Here is a 20,725-nt window from a genome sequence, read left to right as displayed (position 1 = left end):
CACACACAGCATCTGCTCTGCTGTTCTTAAGCCTAGCACTACTGGTCTCTTGTCTCTTCATCCATAAAGAATAGCAGCAAAGCTAACTTTTTTTCCCATTCCATTTTTTCTAAACTCAATTTTAAAACATGGGGAAAATCTGTCTGTGCTTCCATCTAGCCTCTTATGTGTTTTTAAAGTTTTGATTTCATTTGCCAATTTTAAAGCAACTCCACATAAAATCATCTACTTTTTTTTCTCCTGAGGACTGAATGCTACTGTGCTTTTTTCCACCAACTCTCATTCCTCCCCATCTTCCCCAGCATAACTGAGGAACTGGCTGTGAAGGGGGAACTGTGGGAAGAGGTTGAGGAGACTGGAAGTCCCCACCACAACAATCACTAAAACAACAAAAGCAGCTGTATGTTTTAGCTTTCAAATTGGCCTATGGGCCTTCTCATTAGGGGGCCAAAGTATTTGAGCTTTCAGCTTCAGTATGTCTCCTTCTGAAGAACAGTTAGGGTCGATTTCATAGGATTGGCTGATTTAATCTCCTTGCAGTCCAAGGGACTCCCAAGAGTCTTCTCCATCACTACATTTTGAAAGCAGTGGAACTCCTTATACATATATATTCTTAATTCTTTGTCCTCGGTCAGGGCAGCTGTTGTGAACTATTTAAATCTATTAATTGCCCAATGGACTATCAGCAGCGAAGGGGCAAATGCAGCCAAGTTATTCTCACTCTATATCAGACAATGGGCTTTTCCTCATAGTATGTATGCAGTTGTGAACCCCTGCCATATTAATCTGTCTTAATGTATTCCTAGATTAAAGTATACACTTATATTTTGTTTGTTGAAAATCCTGGTGTGCTTTTCCAATATTCCAGTCTAAATGCAACTTGTTCATTTGCTAACAGATTTCTTTCCATTACCCAGTTTTCTATTTTGTTCAAAAGGTGTTTTGCATATATTTTAGCCATAATTCCAAGCTATCAGTTTCTTGTAATCACGTCTTATATTTAAAATTTTAGTGTGGGTTTTTTTTAACGTTAAGATGGCCCTGAGTCTGGCATATTGCTGACAGCAGTAACTTTCTGATATGTAAACAGAATCAAACCTTACTTGCAGTTAGTTTCTGGTTTGACTTTTGTGTTTTTCACTGAAAACATTTTAATCATAAATCAGTGTAAAGGGTCAGGATTTTATCTACACCTTGGATAGAGGAGGAAATTGAGTTTCTCCGAGTTTGAGCCTGTTCTGAATTCAGCAAGATGGATATAACCTTAGCATCAACGTTAGCCTAAGTGAGCTTTTTATTCCACATTTCTTTAAGATTAGCTAGTAGCCTCTTGTGAAGCGTAACTAGAAATGGACTGTGTTTGGTCATCATTGTTACCCTCACTCATGTGAGCTTGGTTGTCAGAACAAGCCCAGTCTTGTTTTATGCAACATACATGTAATCTAAAACACTGCTACTGTATAGTTCCCTGAATAATATTTAAAAGGATACATAAAATTAGGTGCTTTACCTTCTAAAGTATGAAAGATTACACTTATAAATCAAGGAAACAAGTTCTGAGCCTGAGGTATTTCTTTTAGGGTCTCTAGAGAGCCATAATGAATCATTTATAAGATAATCCTCAGGGACAGCACACAGGCATACAAAAGCTTCTAAAAAGGTACCAACCCTGGGAGTAGCTTTGGGTGATATTAGGAGAAAGTGGGAAGATACGCGTGGTGGTAGATGGATGTTCAATAGAACTATTTCAGAGAATTTATATGAAATTTTACAGCTAAATATGGGGGAAAGTCATCTCCAAAGACCAATTCCTTTCCTTGCCAAACCAACCCTGCCATGGCAATTGTAGTCTGTCATCCTTGCCTTTAGTCTATTTCCTTGGAGCATTAGAACAGGATCTAAAGCCTAGTAATTGAATCTTTACCTTATTTGTGGTCAATCATGTCTCTTAGAGTGCTATGAGGTCAAAATTAGACAAGAACTCCATCAGGTCCCCATTCATTACCATATTTTTTGAGCCAGCAATATTTAAAGTCAGTAACTGGATAGAACTAAGTAATGTAATATTAGTAGAGACGATTGGGAAGGAATTGGAATTTTGAATTGAAGGATATGGGTTTTTCAGTCTTTGAATGGGACTGATGTTATCCAAAATTCCTTTATTGTCAAAAAAAAATCACACTGCTTTGAAATTTGTCTACCTTCATCTCTGCCTTGCTGTTTATAAGCTCTAGTAGATTTTGAAATGAGCAGCAATTTGGGTGTTTGCAGTTTGGCAACTCAGATTAACATCAAAGTCCAGGAGGTATAGCTTACTTTTAGATGAGTAGTAGGATGATTGTCTTGCTTCAGCTTCTCTCCTTAGCCAATTTTGAACTACTTCATGAACGCTAACCCTTGCTGGTGATTTGGGAGTTAAATCTATTATTAGAAACATTGAGCTAAGCGTGATCTCCTCCTTATAACCCTGTCCTACGCCAAGACCATCCTTGATGAGTAATTCACCAAGATTTGGAATGTGTCTTACTTCCTCTTGATAATTGAATTCTATTTTATTTCTGTTATTACATTTTCTGTATCTTATGATTTTTTAATTTATTTAATTTTTTTATTTTAATTCCATTTATATCCCGCCCTTCTCCGAAGACTCAGGGCGGCTTACAAGCTTAGCAGTAATCAGGGAATGGGGGGAGTAAAATGGAAACTTCTCATACTCTTTGTTGTTCTTTTCCATGTCCATATTACATGTTGAAAAAAAAGGAAGAACCTGCAGATGGCATCTCAAAGTAGGCATTATTGGGCAGTTGGGATTCCCTTGTTGCATAAGCCTTGTAGCAGCTGGACAATCTGAGAAGAGCAAGGTTCCTCAGAGATTGAGGCAGAAAGATATAGAATCGTATGGCTGGAAGGGATCTTGGAGATCAATTAGTCCAACCCTCTGCCAAAAGTAGGAGTTCTTACACCATTCCGGACCAAATGGTTGTTCTATCTTTTCTTGAAAACCTCCAGCAATGGAGCACTCACAACTCCAGGAGGCAAGCTATTCCACTGATTAACTGTTCTCACTATCAGAAAATTCCTTTTTATTTTGAGGTTGGATCTCTCCCTGAAGACCTTCACCTACTACTTCTTGCCCTGCTCTTAGATGTTACGGAGAGTAAATCAATGGCTTTTTCCTGTGGCAGTCCCTCAAGTATTGGAAGACTGCTACCGTGTCTTCCTTTGTTAGGCTAAACATACATAGTTCTCTTAGTTAATCACTGTACAATTTAGTCTCCAGTCTCTTGTTGCTTTTTGATGCACTCTTTTTAGAGCCTCAGTATATTTTTTGTATTGTGGTGACCAGAACTGTATGCAGCATTCCAAATGTGGCCTCATTAGTGCAGTTGATTACTTCTTGTGATCTTGATGTCATCCCTCTATTGATGTAGCCCAAGATATAAGATAAGATAACCTTTGCTGTCATTTTTTTACTGTGGGCACAACGTCACACATCAAAAATGAAATTTAGTTGCCCGCTCTCAAAGTAGAACACATACATGACACACATCTAACCATACTATATACACATATGTATAGACCCACACCCCTACATATACATAACAAATAAATATTAAATACTGTCCATCTTGAATATATAACAGAAGGAGGAAGACTGAGAGTTCACAAGGTTAATGCCGTATGGAATGAAACTATGGCTGAATCTGGATGTTCTGCTACAGATATCACGAAGCCTCCTCCCAGAAGGTAACAAGGAAAACGGGTCGTGAAGAGGACGTGTAATGTCCCAGCGCACTGTTGTTTCATAAGCAGTGGTTCCCCAAGACATCTGGATCTTTCTCACAGGCACTACTATTGAGCCAGGTACAGGCTATTCTGCACCTATGCACCTGGTTTTTCCTGTCTAAGTGCAGAACCTTAGTTTTCTCACTACTGAACTGCATCTTTTGGATAGGGCCCAATATTCAAGTCCTTCTAAATCTTGAGTCTATCATCTAAAATGTTAGCTATCCTCCCCACCCCAGGTCGGTGTCATTGCAAATTTGATGTGTTCCCCTTCTATGTATTGATCTAGATCATTTATGAAGACATAGAAAGAGTACTGGGCCCAGGTCAGAACTTTGAGGTGTGTCACTGCATGCTTCCTCCCATGTAGAGGTAGTTTCATTGAGGACCACACATTCAGTGCATTTGGTCAGACAACTGCAAATCCATCTGGTGGTGGTACTATCTATCCCACATTGTTGTATCTTATAAGAAGTAAGCTCTACTTTATCAAATGCCTCAATGAAATCTAAGTATACTATATCCACAGAATTTTCTTGGCCCACTGGTTTAATCACTTTATCAAAGGTAATAAAGCTTGTTTGACATGGCCTGTTTTTAATAAACTTATGCTGGCTTCTAGTAATCACCTTGTTCATTTCTAGGTGGTCATAAATCCGTTGTTTGGTTATCTTACCCAGGATTTTCCCAGGTAATAATGTCAAGCTGATTGGTCTGTAGTTTCCTGGATCTACTTTTTTCCTTTTAAAAGATTAGAATCACATAAGCACTTTTCTAGTCTTCTGGCAGTTCCCCCGTGCTCCAGGAGTGCTAAAGTTGGGAGCTTGTAGATCCCATTCCAGAGGATCATATTTGTTTCAGAGGCTATCAGAAAAAGTAGGAGAGGTTTGGTTACTTGCTGTCAAGTGGTGTTTACTTTTTAGATGTCTGTCAACTTTAAGCAGTTTAGTAGGCTTGAGTGAAGTCTGGGAAGCAGAATGTGAGTATTTTGTTTTTGCCGTTGCAGAGATAATAAAAATACCAGTTTCCAATAAAAATAGTAAAAATACTGTTGTCCAACAGAAAAAGAACAAAAGAAATTAAAAAAATGAAATGGGGTTAAGTAAAAGCAAAAGAGCTAGTTAAAAGTTAAAATGAGACTTTAAAGGGAGCTCTTAATAACAGATGCTACCTCTAGCCATCTTTTCCATAATTATCTGACCCTACCTTCAGGTCTTCCCATGTTGTATCCCAGCACCACTGTAACTGACTCCATCCACCTTGCTGCTGGTCAGTCTCTTTCCTTCCACTCTTCCAGCATTATATTTCTCCAGGAAGCTAGGCCTTCACATAAGGTGTCCAAAAAAAGAACAATTTGAGCCTGGTGATTACTGCATTAAAGTAAAAATTAATAAAAGTCCTTACTTATAATAACATAGGTAAAAGGTAAAGGTTTCCCCGCACATGCGTGCTAGTCATTTCCGACTCTAGGGGCCAGTGCTCATCTCCGTTTCAAAGCCGAAGAGCCAGCGCTTGTCTGAGGACGTCTCCGTGGTCATGTGGCTGGCATGACTAGACGCCAAAGGCGCACGGAACGCTGTTACCTTCCCACCGTAGTGGTCCCTATTTTTCTACTTGCATTTTTACGTGCTTTCGAACTGCTAGACAGAACTTTCCTTATTACTTCTAAAGCCAGCTCACAACAATACATCTCTGAATTATAATCAGTCTTATATCTTTCAGAGTATCCTGCTGAGAGTCTTACCCAAAAGCAGCCTAATTGTGGAAGAAGAAACCAAAGCTGGAAAGAGTGGGCTTTGGATGGGATATTCAAGGCAGGAGAATGAGAAACAAAACTCTGATTATTTATTTGTTTTATTATGTTAGTATACCAGCAATCTACAATAAATCGTAAAATCTAAATTAAAGTTAGACATCTGTAGTAAGATGTTCCCTGAGTAAGTTTGATTAAATTGATCTGAAGTTCATAATGGATTGGTTTTTAGACCACCACATAAGGGTTTTCAGTCTCCGCCACTTTACATTATGCTTTGTCCAGTATGTGCAAAAGATTTTACCAGTGTCTCACAATTACCGTATTTATAGCCCTCTCAAAACCTGACATGTCCTGTATATGGCAAACATTGGTTGGGCTCACTGTTGCCTTTTGTTAATAAAATATTTTTTCATCAAAACGGCATTCCATTGTTAAAATCCAAATCTAATTTATTTGCAGTTATCTTTAAACATTTTTCATATTGCCCGGAACGTCTTAACTGCTAGACGTTGTGGGTTACAGAAACATTATGAGGTTGTTGCATTTTCTTGGTTTTCTTAAAAAACAACAACCCACACTTACCCAAGGGAAATTTTTTACACGTTTCATTAGAGGCGTAGAGGCGAGTTAATTAACTGTTGGCTTTTAGTAGCATACTTCCCAATTTCCCCCCAAGCTACTCTGCGAATGATCCATGCTAGTCAATTTTTGTTTTTTTTAAGGAAATGTTAATTTGTCAGGCTTAACCTTAAGAAAGAAAAAAGCGTTTAAGAAATGGCTGAAGTCACACTAGCCCAACCTCGCGTTCAAAAATACTGCAGAATCCCGGAGCTGGGATGGACCATTGTGCTACATAACAATAGGAGGAGGCTAGTTTATTTCCTCACCCACAACACTTTTGCTATATCCATTTCAGCTCTACTACCCAATCCTAGCCTTCGATCTTCTTATAAAATCCTTTTATCTTCAACTCTTCCTCTCTTTTTCTTGACCATTGCGGGGTCAAGATATTCAGCAACTTTTACCCCATTCCCTCCGTTCCCCCGTCTTACCCCGGAAAATGGATTCTTCCCAAGCAGGTGGACCTCAGATTCTATAAATGTATATAGGGTGCTGGTAGGACAAGGAAAGCCTGCAATGCAAATTAGCGTGCTGGAGGATAGTGAGGCGGGCAAAACGAGCATCTCTCTGACGCAGCTGTTGGGCGTCTGTTTGGCTTCGCCTGTTCCTCCTTTCGCAAGGTGAACGATCCAAGGGACCGAATCCTTGGACCTGAAAAGTTAATGTTGCCTACCGAGGCAGAGGCTTTTCTGGGCTTGCCCGGGATGGAATTCTGGATCAGCCCCGCCGCTTGCGACGAAGTCAGCGGGAACAGCGACCTGAGCGGTAGCCAGGAACTCCTACCCCAGGAATTGGAGGACGGTAAGGAGGAGGAAGGGGACCGGAGCGAGGGATTCTGTTGACCTGGACCTTCAGTCTTCTCACGACCTTTGCCTGTGAAGGGAAAAGCTGCTGCCGATCTGTGCCTTTTTGTTTTTCTAACTGCATCTTTTGGCCGAAGTGCAGTGCTTGGAAGGTGGATTTAGACTCTAGACTGGTGTTTTTCAATCTCGGTAACTTTGTGTGGACTTCAGCTCCCAGAATTTCCAGCAAGCAAATTTAACTTTGTAGATGGCAGCTTCCACAATTCTCTAGTCTAGTCAGTTTGCTGTCTGGGGCATTCTGGGAATTGACATCCATACATCCTAAAATTGCTGCAGTCTGAAACACTGTTTTAGAAATTTCCCTTTCAGCAAAGTTATTCAACTGTATCAGATTATAATTTCCATCATTCCCCTCCTACTATATGTTTAGTCTTGGGGCAAGTCCAGACCTGTTGGTGAAATGCTGAATGGTCCAGAAAAAAAGGTAGATGTGTGGCTAAAACAAAACCCAGTTTGTTCTTGGAGTAACCCAGTTACAGAACAAAATCTAGATGAAGCTACCTGCCTGTCTGTCGCCTATCTTCCTTGATAGGAGATTGCCAGCTTGTTTCTCTCTGGATTTGCCTTTCTAGTTGTGATGATTGCCCAATGTGTACAGATCTGCAGATTGCTACTTTCCCTATCAGCTTACTTTCAAGATGTTAATATTTTATTTTTGTTTGCCATGGACATGATTAAAAAAAACCCCAACCTGTTTAGTAGAAAAATCTAACTCCCAACTCTGTTGCTTTAATCAAACCTGCATAAGATTGGTTAGAGATGGTGGGAATTGTAGTTAAAAAAATTAGAAAAGTGATTTCCTTCCATCTGTTCTGAAGCTACCATATCAGAATCTTATATTTCCTATTTTAAAAGGTACAGGGAAGAAACAATCTCAGATTCCCATCTCTTGACTGTTTCAAATTCTATGAAAATCCTGTTTTCAAACCATTTTTTAACCTTTCAAAATAAAATGGGAAATAATGATATTGGAAACAAGACCAAATCTCATCTTAAAAATTAGGTTAGTAGGCATGTGTGTGAGAAGGATATCATTTCAATGTTACTGATAGCAAATACAACATAGGGCAAGTTCTGATCATTTCATTTGGAAAAGATATTAGAGAAAGAGCTGAGTAAATACAGTAAACTTCCTTGGCAATTATTGGAGGAATTCTTCCTAGACAAAAAACCTTGCTTTTAGAAAGGGAGGAGGATCTAATGTCACTTTTGTTCATATGTGCTCATCTAACTTGAGAGCAGATGGAAACACAGAAATCATTAAAATGTGCAAAAGCTAGTCTTGTACAAGAATTCCCTCTTTAACATAAGTGCAATCAAGGTTGAAGCACGTTTTTCATTTTCCTTTACATTTGAATGGATTTTAATAACAACAACAACAACAACAACAACAACAACAACAATAATAATAATAATAATAATAATATAATAAAGTTGGAAGGGACCTTGGAGGTCATCTAGTCCAACCCCCTGCTCAGGCAGGAAACCCTATACCATTTCAGGCAAATGGCTGTCCAGTCTCTTCTTAAAAACCTCCAGTGTTGGAGCATTCACCACCTCTGGAGGCAGGTTGTTCCACTGGTTAATTGTTCTAACTGTCAGGAGGTTTCTCCTTAGTTCTAGGTTGCTTCTCTCCTTGACTAGTTTCCATCCGTTGCTTCTTGTCCTGCTTTCAGGTGCTTTGGAGAATAGCTTGACTCCCTCTTCTTTGTGGCAGCCCCTGAGATATTAGAACACTGCTATCATGTCACCCCTCACCCTTCTCTTCATTAAACTACACATACCCAATTCCAGCAACCGTTCCCTATATGTTTTAGCCTCCAGCCCCCTAATCATCTTGGTTGCTCTTCTCTGTACCCTTTCTAGAGTCTTGACATCTTTTTTACATCGTGGTGACCAAAACTGGATGCAGTATTCCAGGTGTGGCCTTACCAAAGCATTGTAAAGTGGAAGATTTTCTTCCAGTCTGCACCATTTTTAAGGTTGAGATTTATGTGTGACCCCAGTGATGTTTGCAATGAATCAACAATGTGCATTATATAAATTGGCTGCCTGCAGTTTTTCTTTTTCAATGTGGATTGTGTTTTTTTTGTTTTTTGTTTTGCTATCACCTATGGAATAAAAGAGGGAAATTATAGCTGCTCACCTAGTTGCTTCTCTCAAGGTACTTTCTTGTTAAGCAGGTTATTGCAATGTTCTTTTATCATGTTTTTGTTATCTGGTCTAAATCATAGGTTACTGGAATGGCTTTAAAAGTGATTACTTTTGTTTGTGGGGAGCTGTTTTAGCTATTCCTATGGTAAAGAATGCAAAAATACTATAATATTTTACTTTTCATGGGGATATCTAACAAGGTATCATAAGGCCTAATAATGCCTATAGATAATTTTTGGTAACATGGCCTATGGCCTTAGTGGTTGGAGGTGTGGGAAATTTAGATCAGCACATCTGGAGAAGAATGCATTTGAAAGGCAAATCAGAAATGTCCACCAAATCTTAAGTCAATGTCCCATCTCTTGGTCCAAACCTTTGTGTCCAAGAAACCTGATGCTGCTTAATAGGCTAAGATTTGGATTAACTGACTATAAAAAGTGATTGGCAAAATTATATCACCAGCCCTCTTGTACTTTCTGACAGATGCCCTTATCTCATTTGCAATGAATGTAATCTAAGAGTAAAGAATTTTAAAAGTTTATTCTTCTGAAGTATCGGTGAACTGTTCATGAATTGTTATGATAAACTCATTTGAGAACGATTCAGTAGCTTTTCTCCTATAAAATACAGGGACACCATGAGTTTGAACTAAAGATGCCTTGGTTTGGTTTGTCCTACCATCTTTGGGCCTTCTAGTCCAGACAAGAAACACACCTAGGAGTTCCAACTCTTTATTATAAGGTCACATTAACAAAATCTTTAAAAAATATAAAAGTACATCTCTCCCCCTCAAATTATAGTCCAGGAAAGGCTCCCTTCTGAGATGTTTGCCATAGGACCATTCCTTTTGTGGGCTCAGCTGCCTCTTGTCTGACCTTTGCTTAGTTTGTGACTCTTCTGTTTCACAAAGCGATTCTCACATATTGTTACAGCCTATTTGCATGTTACATGTTTGGGGTGAAATATAGGTTGTCCTCAACTTATGATCACAATTGAGCCCAAAATTTTTATTGCTAAGCAAGACAATGGTGAAGTGAATTTGTTGCCTCATTTTATGACTCTTCTTGCCACAGTTGTTAAGTGAATCTGGTTTCCCCATTGACTTTGCTTGTCAGAAGGTTGCAAAAGGTGATCACATGATCACGGGCCACTGCAACCTTCATAAATGTGAGTCATTTGACAAGTGTCTGAATTTTGACCATATGATTACAGGGATGCTACAACAGTGAAAAAGAGTCATAAGTCCTTTTTTTCAGTGCTGTTGTAATTTTGAACAACCACAAAATGACTTGTTGTAAATTGAGGACTACCTGAATTGTCAACTTCTGGGTATTGCATTTTTGGTGAAGTTTTGAGAAGGAATTCTAAATGCCTAATTCTGTCTTGAAACGTGACTTCATTTTACAGACTTAAGGTTTCAACTAAAGATACGTTTCGCCCTAAACTGAGAGGGCAATGTTGTCCAGGTATGGAACATTTAATAAAATGGTGCTCCTTGATTTGTGAGATCATGCCTCTTTTATTGCCATATAACAGTAATCCCAAGGATGACTTAAAGCAGCCTTCCCCAACCTAGCGCTCTTGATATGTGGTGATTTTTATCGTGCTGGCTAGAAATTCTAAGAGTTTCCAACAGAAAGGATACTTGTTTGGGGAATGTTGGTATATAGTAAATCAAAGTTCCCACAGCTTGGGTTTCCTGTGGACTTCTACTCCCAAATTTCTGAGCAATATTCAAACTGGCTGAGGAATTCTGGGAGGTTGGTCCGTACACTTGGCCAGATAAAGGAAGGCCATAATAAATTATCTGCTTATTTTGTTATTGAAATAGCATGATCTGCAACTATGTAAAATGAGCAGCCTATATTAACAGCATGTAAACTATTTTCTTCCATGAGAATGGAGCAGGAAAGCAAGGAATTAAAAGCATACTTATAACCTGTTTTTATAGACTATTGATGTAGCATTTTCACTGAATTCAGTGCAATTCCCGTCCATAGTACTTATTTATCCTTGGTCTCAATTACCCAATGCTATAGAAAAATAACATTCCCTATAAAGTAGTTATTAATTTGTAAGACATTTAGACAGAAACATTGATTTAATCAATCTCCACCACCACCACCATTTTTATTTCCAGACTGAACTTGTGGCCTTATCTGAATTAGAAAAATTTGAACTGCCTCCCTTGATCTGAAATTCTGGGGCAGAGACAAGGAGAACAATAGGAGAGCTCTCATGTTAGACAGATGCTATCCATGGAATAGCCAGGCAAAGAAAGCCTTTAAGACTTGCATAGCTGCTTTGTTTATCCATACTTTGCTGGAAAACCTTCATGCTCTAATTATTTCCAATTATGGTTCATTTGGATGCTGGCATGCCATATAGATCCCCTATGGAGCGAGGGGGAGGTCCATACACACACAAGCTGGAGGAGTGTCATGATGTCTCTGTATAGCAAGATTGTGCCAGTCAGCATGCAAGCAGAAAGGGAAGAAGGATTAGCTGGCTTGTTAGAATAGCAAGTGGACAGATAGGACAGGATGTTCTCTAGGATTGGAAATCATAACCCCTTTACTGTGACTTGGCTCTGCATTGCATAACACCCACCTCCAGGAACAGCATAATAAGATTGAATGTCATTATTGATCTATTAATCCACTTACCGCTCATCAAATAAGGAACATTTTTATTTTGCCATATTAATAAACTGCTCCTATCAATTACTGTAGGCATCCAGGTAGCAAACAGCAAAGCAAAATGGACACAATAATAAATATGAACATCAGTGCAATACCATCCAGATGAATGGCTACAGTTGAGCTGAATGAACAGTGGAATACTACAGTTTTAACTGCCTTGCAGAATGAAAGGAGGAAACTCCCTCTCTCAGGGACTGGGTTCAGAGCACAGGAGCTACAGTGAGTAAGGTCTGCTGCTCAACCCACCCCCCATGCAGTTCTCATGGGGAAAGAGTCTCCACAGGAGGTGTCTAGCAGTTTAGACTCTGCAATAGAGGGAAATTAAGTTCTGGTAGGATTACATCCTGTCCTATCTGTAATCCAGTGCTGTACCCTAATGGGCTTATTTACCTTTAAGAAGCAGATTTAATGTCTACAGGTAATAAGCTATCCTTTCTAATCGATTAACCAGCCCTGGATTTGGCCATGGGGAGGGGAGATCTTATTTAGGTTATAGCTAAATAGGTAAATCCCATGAGCCTTGGCTCTGTGATATTTCCTGAATTGAAGGATATTCCACGTGAAAACTGAAGTTTCAGGTCATTTTTTCCCCCAGAATATCAGTGCCAGAACTGAGCATTTGAAAGGTCCATAGGACACTCTTAGAAAATTCTGCTTGAACACGTTGAAGAATTAGACAAACCTTTTCAGCCCAGGCTAGTGGCAATGTTGTTGCTTTTTTTAAAAAGGCTAAAATGAACTGAAAAGTAGAGATTATTAGATTATTGCTTATGTTCAGTCCATAGCTTCTTCAGGTATTACCAGGAAAGATTTCTGTTTGGAGAAATGATGCCAACCTATCCCATTAATAGTGAACAAGATGGACCAAAAGTCTGATTTGCAAATGAACAAAATAACCATGGCTTCTTCTGCCAATTCTTGATTTGCTTTCTCTTTCTTCTGCCAATATCTGTTAGAAATATGGAGAATGTAAAAGCCTTAACAGTATTTTGACTCAGAACTATAGTAATAAGCTGTTTTACAGGGAGTCAGGATTTGCAAACCATGTTTTCAAATTGTAGATTGTAGCCCAAAAAATTCTTTCTTGGGATGGATTCATGCATCAAATTGTCACTGTGGCTTAGTATAAATGCATAAAAGCTTCCCAGTATTTCTAGCTTCTAAATAAAGTTCATGTATGAAACCAATAAAAGTGACTAAAATGTACATCTCTCTGTGTGTATATCTATGTATCTCTATTTGTAACACCTTTCCAAGGACCTATTTTATGAGAATTTGTGTTGAGATTTCAACTTGCTAATAAGCTGAATATTATTAAAAATTGGCTTGATTTTGCACATTTGTAATACAGATATGAGGCTCCTTCAGCGTTTTAGAAACCACCGGGGAGGTGCCTATTGCCTTTGATAATGTTGAAATATTAGTTGAATTATACCTACACCTCATTAAATTACCCCAGTTTCTCCTACAAATCTATTCCTGAGTTAAGGAGCTTTGAATGCCCTGCTGGAGGTGGGAGGGAGGGAGATAATTTATGAGCATTTAATTGAGTCTGACAATTGTCCTTGGAGGATAAATGGGACAGAGATGACATGGCATAGCTTTCTGCAGAGGTTTTTTTCTCATAGAATGCCCAGAACGGAATTCCGGCACCTTTTTTGGATGGAACCTTGTAGGGTAGGCAAGGCGGGTTGTATGACATGTATGAGTTCCGGCACCTTTTTCTTTTACAAAAAAGGCCTGGCTTTCTGTGCCTTCCCCCAAGTGTGTTTTTCAAACCTATCTTATTTTGTTTATGTTTTTTCCATTCTTTCTTTTCCAGCTTGAGGCAAGGTGTCTTTTGCCTGGGCAGATATGCTTGTTCAGCAGGTTAAAGCAAAATTTATGTTTGTCAAGAAATTATTTAATAGATCAGTTACTCCCACAGTAAACATTTTTAAATCTGGGACTAGAAATACCTTGGATTATTTTTTAAATATTTAAATCTGTTAAAATATTGTATTGTGACTGGAAATATAATCCTGGATACCAATTTTATAGTATTTATAATATAAATATAGTATTGAATGCCAAGTAATAACAGTTGAACTGAATTAGCATTCTACGTAGATGGCACTGCAGAGATGCAAACACAATATTGCAAGTTATGTAAAAGACCTTCAGAATGTCTCATCTGCAAAATCTAAACAATCCATTTAGTGTGAATCATTCTGAGTTTAGCATTGCATCTATTGTATTTTTTCCAATGAACATAATTGACTATGTTCACATAGCACACTAAGCCATAGTTTATGGTTTACAAATGACAGTGGCTGGGCTTATGTAGCATAGTGAACCATTAGGACTTAACATGTGAATTGACCAAAGTACGATTGTTCCATGCAACCACAGAACTAAAACAAACTTTTTTACACTTTTTCAGAGGTTGGAACCCGTTAATTAAAATGATCAAGGGACAAAGGTGTAGTGATAGAAAATTGTTATGGATTTTTTTCTCCTTAGTTTCTTGTTGAACCCTATACTTTGTGCACCTCAGTTTAGGAAAAAAAATACTGAACTCCACTGAGAAGTAAATTTAGCATTCTAAAAATTGCTATTTTTTTGTTTTCTTTAATTGTTTTTAACAAATATTTACCTATTATGATATAGATATGAAATGTGCTAAGAGCTTACTGACGTTCCAATTGATTAATTTACTATATACAGTACAGATGAATTCAAATTTTCTTATTACAATTTGAAATTTGCTTCGGTCAGGCTCCAAAAACTGAGTAATACATGTATATTTCTAAGCAGTTTCCTTTATTGTTCCTTACTTATAGACAGAAATCCTGCTGAACTAAAGCAACTACTTGTGTCATTAAAGATACACTCTGGTTTTTTTTAAAAAAAAAACAACTTTAAAAATAAAACAGAAAGCTTGCATACTGTGAAACTGAGTACTACTGTCCAACACCTTTAAAAATCTAATTTAAATTTACTTAGGAAATAAAAATGGTATGTGGTTGTAGTCCAGTGGTTTGTGTAGACGTTGTCACTTCCCATCAACCTCCCTTACCAAGCAAAAATAACTGCAATATCATCATGGGAGGTCAAGAGAAGTCTACAAAGCAAACTCTCCAATTTCCTTCTCAGTAAATGGGGCTTATAGACAGAAATCCTGCTGAACTAAAGCAACTACTTGTGTCATTAAAGATACACTCTGATTTTTTTAAAAAAAAAAACTTTAAAAATAAAACAGAAAGCTTGCATACTGTGAAACTGAGTACTACTGTCCAACACCTTTAAAAATCTAATTTAAATTTACTTAGGAAATAAAAATGGTATGTGGTTGTAGTCCAGTGGTTTGTGTAGACGTTGTCACTTCCCATCAACCTCCCTTACCAAGCAAAAATAACTGCAATATCATCATGGGAGGTCAAGAGAAGTCTACAAAGCAAACTCTCCAATTTCCTTCTCAGTAAATGGGGCTCCTCTGGTTGCCCATGCTCACCGTGGCATCCATTTCTAAGTCATGTGAAACATGCAGAGCTGGCTCTCAATCTACATTCCAAAGTGCCTGTGCTCGTGATGTGTACCATGTTCAGTTCTCCTTTTTTTATTTCTCCACAGTAATGTGTTCTGAGCGAATTGAGAAGATCACCAAAACATACCATGATATAGATGCGGTCACAACCCTGCTGGAAGAGGTATCCTTCACCAATTGTTCTTTCAGAATCTTAAGTGAAAACATTGTGCAGCATGGTAGAGGGTTACCAAGCTCACTGTGGTTTTGGGCTTTCCTAACCCTGATCCTTGTGGCTGTTAATTATGGCATGAGCAGGAAAAATTCCACAAGGAGGGTCTTGATTTAGGGTGGATGTGGAAGGCGCAAAGAGGAGAAGAAACTAATTTAGGAGTGGTAAGCATTGAAAGACCTAAAGTTGTTGAGAAAGTGATAATGGTAGAAACCAAAGCAGGTAGCATGTGTGATGAGATGGAAGCCTATCAGGTGAAACTCTGCTCTCCTGTCTTCCTTGTCCTCACAGAAGGAACATGATTTGGAGTTAGCAGCCCGCATTGGGCAATCGTTGCTCAAACAAAATCGGAGTTTGTCTGAACGCAATGAATTTTTGGACGAACAGCTAGAACTAGCAAAAGAAGAGGTAAGGAAGATGTCTATTCTGCATTTATACAGAGAAGAAATAAATAAGATAGATCTTGAGTTTGTTTTTAAAAAAGACATTTGGAGAGTCAAGTCAGGAGTTATTTGAGCTGATTCAGATTCTGAGATGTCCACAGTAGCTGAATGATGGTTTAAGGTTTTATAGCTCTCTGTCTTGTTGTTTATATCTCATTCCACTGTTTCTCCTAGCCTGTTGACTTCTCACTCTATTCTTCCCTATCTCCAATTATTTTTACAATAGCTTGTATATGGTTTAAAGTGAGAAAGCAACTGGCTAAAGTCACATGGTTGGTTTCATAGTCAATGAGGATTTGAATTTGGGTCTTCTAAGCCCCTAGTCCAGTGTTCAAAACTAGCCATTTCAAACCTGCTGCTCACCCAATGTGTGGCTAGAAATTCTTAAAATTGGAGTTCCACCACATTTGAGTTGTTCCACTTAGGGAAAGGTAGGATTATGTGGTGTTGGACTGGCACTGGGAAGATCCAATCCATCCTCATCTGTGGATGCTTCTCTCAGTCCAATGTGCCTTGCAGGTATTGTGGTGTTGTGGGAAAAATGGGAAGAGGAGGGATGTGCTGCATCAGTTTGTGCTCCTGAACAAAAGGTGGAATATAGATTTAATAAGTAAATGTATGCCATGTTTAGGAGTAGTGCAAGATACACATTCCCGAGTGTGCCAGAGTACAGATAGTCCTTGATTTATAACCATTCATTTACCGACCATTCAAAGTCTGAACAGCACTGAAAAAAACTGACTCATGCACTTAGACTGTCTCAGCAACCCCATGGTCACATGATCAGAATTTGGTCACTTGGCAATTGGCATGCATTGGCAACAACTGCAGCCTCCTGTGGCCATCGATCTCTCTTTGCCATCTTCCCAACAGGCGAAACTGGATTCATTTAACAGCTTCATGATTCACTTAATTGCAGTGATTTGCTAAACCCTGGCAAAAAAAAGAGATTGTAAAACTGGGGACAATTCATTTAACAAATTCTGGTCCCAATTGTGGTAAAAAATATATATTTTTCCTGTGGTTAGACAAATAAAAAATATTTATCTGAACTTTTTGTGCTTCTCTCACCCAGGTAGCTCAGCTGAGACATGAAATATCAATGCGGGATGATCTTCTCCGCATGTTTACCAACAGCACTGAAGACAGTGAGCCAACTTCTATCATTTCTACCCCGTGAGTATTTAGGCAAGGCTGTAAGGTGTCCCTTCTCTCAGACATATCCCTTGCAGAGAAATATCAGTGGGAAATGGTGGGAGGAGGGGTGGGTGGGACATAAAGTTTAGGATACCACAGTTCGTATTAAATAATCAAATTTTGATTAAATGTGATATTTGAAATGAAGTGAGTTATATTTTTTCTGCATGTAACCATGGAGAGAGTGGCAAAAAATGCCACATCAAGTACAAAGAAATAAAAATACTTGTCTTAATACTAGGTTTATTGTTGTAACCATAAATCATAACATATAATGTACCACAAAACAGAATAAGCTAACTAATTAAAAGCAGTATTAGATTAAAAAGGTTACAGCAATATAAAAGCAAAGCTACAACTAAGAACATAAGTATTTCTAATTGTAAATAACAGCAGAGCGAAAGTAGAACTTAATTGCTCACAGTTTCGGACACGTCTGCTGTATTATTGGAATGCTTTGAGTGGAAACCTGTATTACTGGAATGATTTGTGTGTTTCACAATGCACAAGGCAGCTTTCATCCATGTGTTCACTTCAGGTGTACATTGACCTCAACAATTATTTTCTGCTAGTTGGCTGCAAATGAAGGAAATTGTCCAGTCAAATATTTCTCATCCTCCCCCTCCACACACACACACACACACACACACACACACACACACACACACACACACACTTCTGATTGGGTCCCTTGGACCGCAACAGTTAACTGTTACTGAAATTAAATATTGCCCAATTGCAATGTCAGTGTCAGAATGTAAACATGCATTTTGCATGGCGGTTTCAGCTGGAGGAAAGAGGACAGAAAAGATTTGTCCAAGCATCGCTTCCCACCTCTGTCCCCCCCCTCCTTTCTCTCATCCTGTCTGGGGATTAAGAGGCTGTTGTATCTGTCTGAGGCTGAACCTGTCAACACTGCAAACCTCTCACTCAGCTGTAATGTGATTATAGATAATCCTTCGCTTGTGTCCATTTAATGACGATTTGAAGTTACAGCGGCCTCAGAAAAAAGTATGTCCTGTCAAAGCGAGGATCACTTTGTCACATGATTGCAATTTGGGTGCTTGGCAATCGGTTCTTACTTTGACAGTTGCAGGGTCTTGTAGTCACATGCTTGTGACCTTCACAATCGGCTTCTGCAAAGCCAAGCCAGTGGGGGAAGCTGGATCTAGTTTTAATGGCCACATGATTTGCTTAATGACCACAATAAAAAATGATTGTAAAATTGGATTCTGCTCATGTTATGTTTAATAACCGCCTCATTTAGTGACCACATTTTGATCACTGGTTTGTCAAGATGTATGGACCTAAACATTATGCTATAAATCCAAGATTCATACGTGGATCAAGCTACTGTAGTTATTTAACAACCATCTTTAATGCAAACCCTCTATGAACTAGTCCCTGACTGGCAACAGGTCTCTAACCTTTTTGGCAGGTGGCTGTCTAGCCCTGTGAAGTGACTAAACCTTGAACTTTCTGTGTGTAAAGCTCTGCAATAGTGCTATGGCTCCATCTCCCTTCTTCCTCTGCTCATTGTCCCACTTTTTCATCAATAGGTTACGAAGAAATGATTCTTCCCTCTCTCTGCAGCAGTGTTTGCAATATGATCTTCTTCAGCAGAAACTTAAAGCGTTGGAAGAGGAGAACCAGAAACTGCGTACTGAAGTAAGACTCGGCTGCCGTGTGTGTGTGTGTGTGTGTGTGTGTATGGTCTTCATGCCCAGAGGTTTATTGTAAGATGAATTGTTTTATTTCTAGTGTACATTTTAAAATAGCTATTCTCATACATTAAAGAAGCTGACCTATATGGACTTGATAATAAATTAGGTTTGGTTTCAAATGGCTGGATCCCAGCAACAGCATAAAACTGAATTGCAAAGTTTTTAATAGCTTGGAATCCACAAATACTTTTATTAAAACCAACCAAAGTGTGCAAGTTGTTCACATCACTGGAGTTCTCTCACTAGATGCAAATTTCTGGAAAATTCAATCTTGCACATTCTAATTATATATACAGTGCCACAAGTCTTCCCATTTTCCCCAAACCCAGCACCTGGTACTTTAGTCAAATCTAAGCCAAGTATCTTGTTCTATAATTTGGGGAAATCTTCAAAAAGAATTTGCCCTAGCCTCCTATTTATTACAATATCCAATTCTGCAGGGTTTTTATCTTAGGCTAGATGCACTGCTCTCAGCAGTACTCTTCAAACACTGCAAGGATATGTGGAATCCCTGACGCTCTCTGAGCATCACTGTTCGCTGGTAGATGTTTTCTTACTCAACTAGGTAACTCCAGTTCTTTTTTATTGGAACTATAAGAATATTCTAGTGAACCAGCCTTATGGCCATATTGGGATGGGTCAATAGAGTCTTTGAGCCATATGTCCCATAATCTCCTTTACGGGGATTCTAGGATGTCTCTCATATACCCCATTCTGAAGACGTTTCCAGGCAAAGAACAGAAATTCTATTTGTTGTTCCTCTTATCTGATGAGAGCATTTCTTCCCAGGTTGCTTGTGTTCGCCTCTATATGTGCTATTTAATAACAATAATAATAATAAAGTTGGAATGGACCTTGGAGGTCATCTAGTCCAACCCCTGCTCAGGCAGGAAACTCTATACCATTTCAGACATATGGCTGTCCAATCCCCTTGTAGTTAAAGATTCTAATTTTCATTTCTTTACATGTGTGTTGTGTTGTTCATTGTTGTACTTTTATCCCTCTGCTTTTATATTCCATTCTTATAAATTGTTACAGATCTTATATTTACTACATGTTGTTTGACATACGTGTATATTTATACCTATTTCTTAAGTTTTGCATCACTATTTTTGGGCTTTATGGCTGCAATAAAGGGATTGGATTGGATTGGATTTTCCCCAAATATTGTACCAATAGTCTCAAATGGTAAATCTCTTTCTTTCCATCTCAGGCTACAAACATTGCCACAGAAACATATGAATATGAAGATCAGGAACAGAAGCTCATGCTTGATTGTGTGGAACAATTTTGTAAGTTTTTTCTGGAGAGAGAAAGTTGGAGGTGGAGGGAACATAGGAGCAATCTATCAATAGCTTTAAAGTTCTTCAGGTTCTGGTATAAAGGATACAATGGGAGATGAAATGAATGATAATTGACTATGTTCTGCCTATTTCCTGAGGCTCAGCTTTGTGCTTTGAAGTGAAAGAATGATTTCACTTATCTTTCAAATGATCCCAATTGATTAATTCTTCTACACACTTCCATATTGTTTGCATGTGAATGTGTTGCCAGGGGATATTCATTGTATTAATCCGATGTATTTGGTAGGAGTTAGGTTGAGGAAAGTTGACACAAACCAATCCATGAGCAGTTTTGACTATGCCTGATGTCAGTAACAGTAAAATTATCTACAATATATTATCTCCCTAGTGATATATGTGTGCCAGCACAAATACATATATGCCTTAGTGGATGATTGT

The 20,725-nt window shown here is 38.5% G+C and overlaps 1 protein-coding gene across 1 annotated transcript in view; it reads left to right on the top strand.

Annotated features, from left to right (window-relative positions):
* Positions 1-6,730: 6,730 nt before the first annotated feature.
* Positions 6,731-20,725, top strand: part of LOC308678954 (trafficking kinesin-binding protein 1-like) — a gene marked incomplete at its 3' end in the record, with an annotated part of 34,799 nt that continues 20,804 nt past the window's right edge. Inside the window, exons 1-6 of the mRNA XM_081346185.1 lie at positions 6,731-6,964; positions 15,495-15,571; positions 15,911-16,027; positions 17,138-17,238; positions 18,819-18,927; positions 20,197-20,275. Coding sequence (XP_081202311.1) covers positions 6,826-6,964; positions 15,495-15,571; positions 15,911-16,027; positions 17,138-17,238; positions 18,819-18,927; positions 20,197-20,275 — 622 coding nt within the window. The 5' untranslated portion in view covers positions 6,731-6,825. The remainder of the gene's footprint in view (positions 6,965-15,494; positions 15,572-15,910; positions 16,028-17,137; positions 17,239-18,818; positions 18,928-20,196; positions 20,276-20,725) is intronic.

This window comes from Vipera berus (assembly GCF_964194415.1).
Source record: "Vipera berus genome assembly, chromosome: Z".
NCBI lineage: Eukaryota > Metazoa > Chordata > Lepidosauria > Squamata > Viperidae > Vipera > Vipera berus.
The sequence above is the reverse complement of the archived record's forward strand: the minus strand, read 5'-3'. Positions and strand labels throughout refer to the sequence as shown.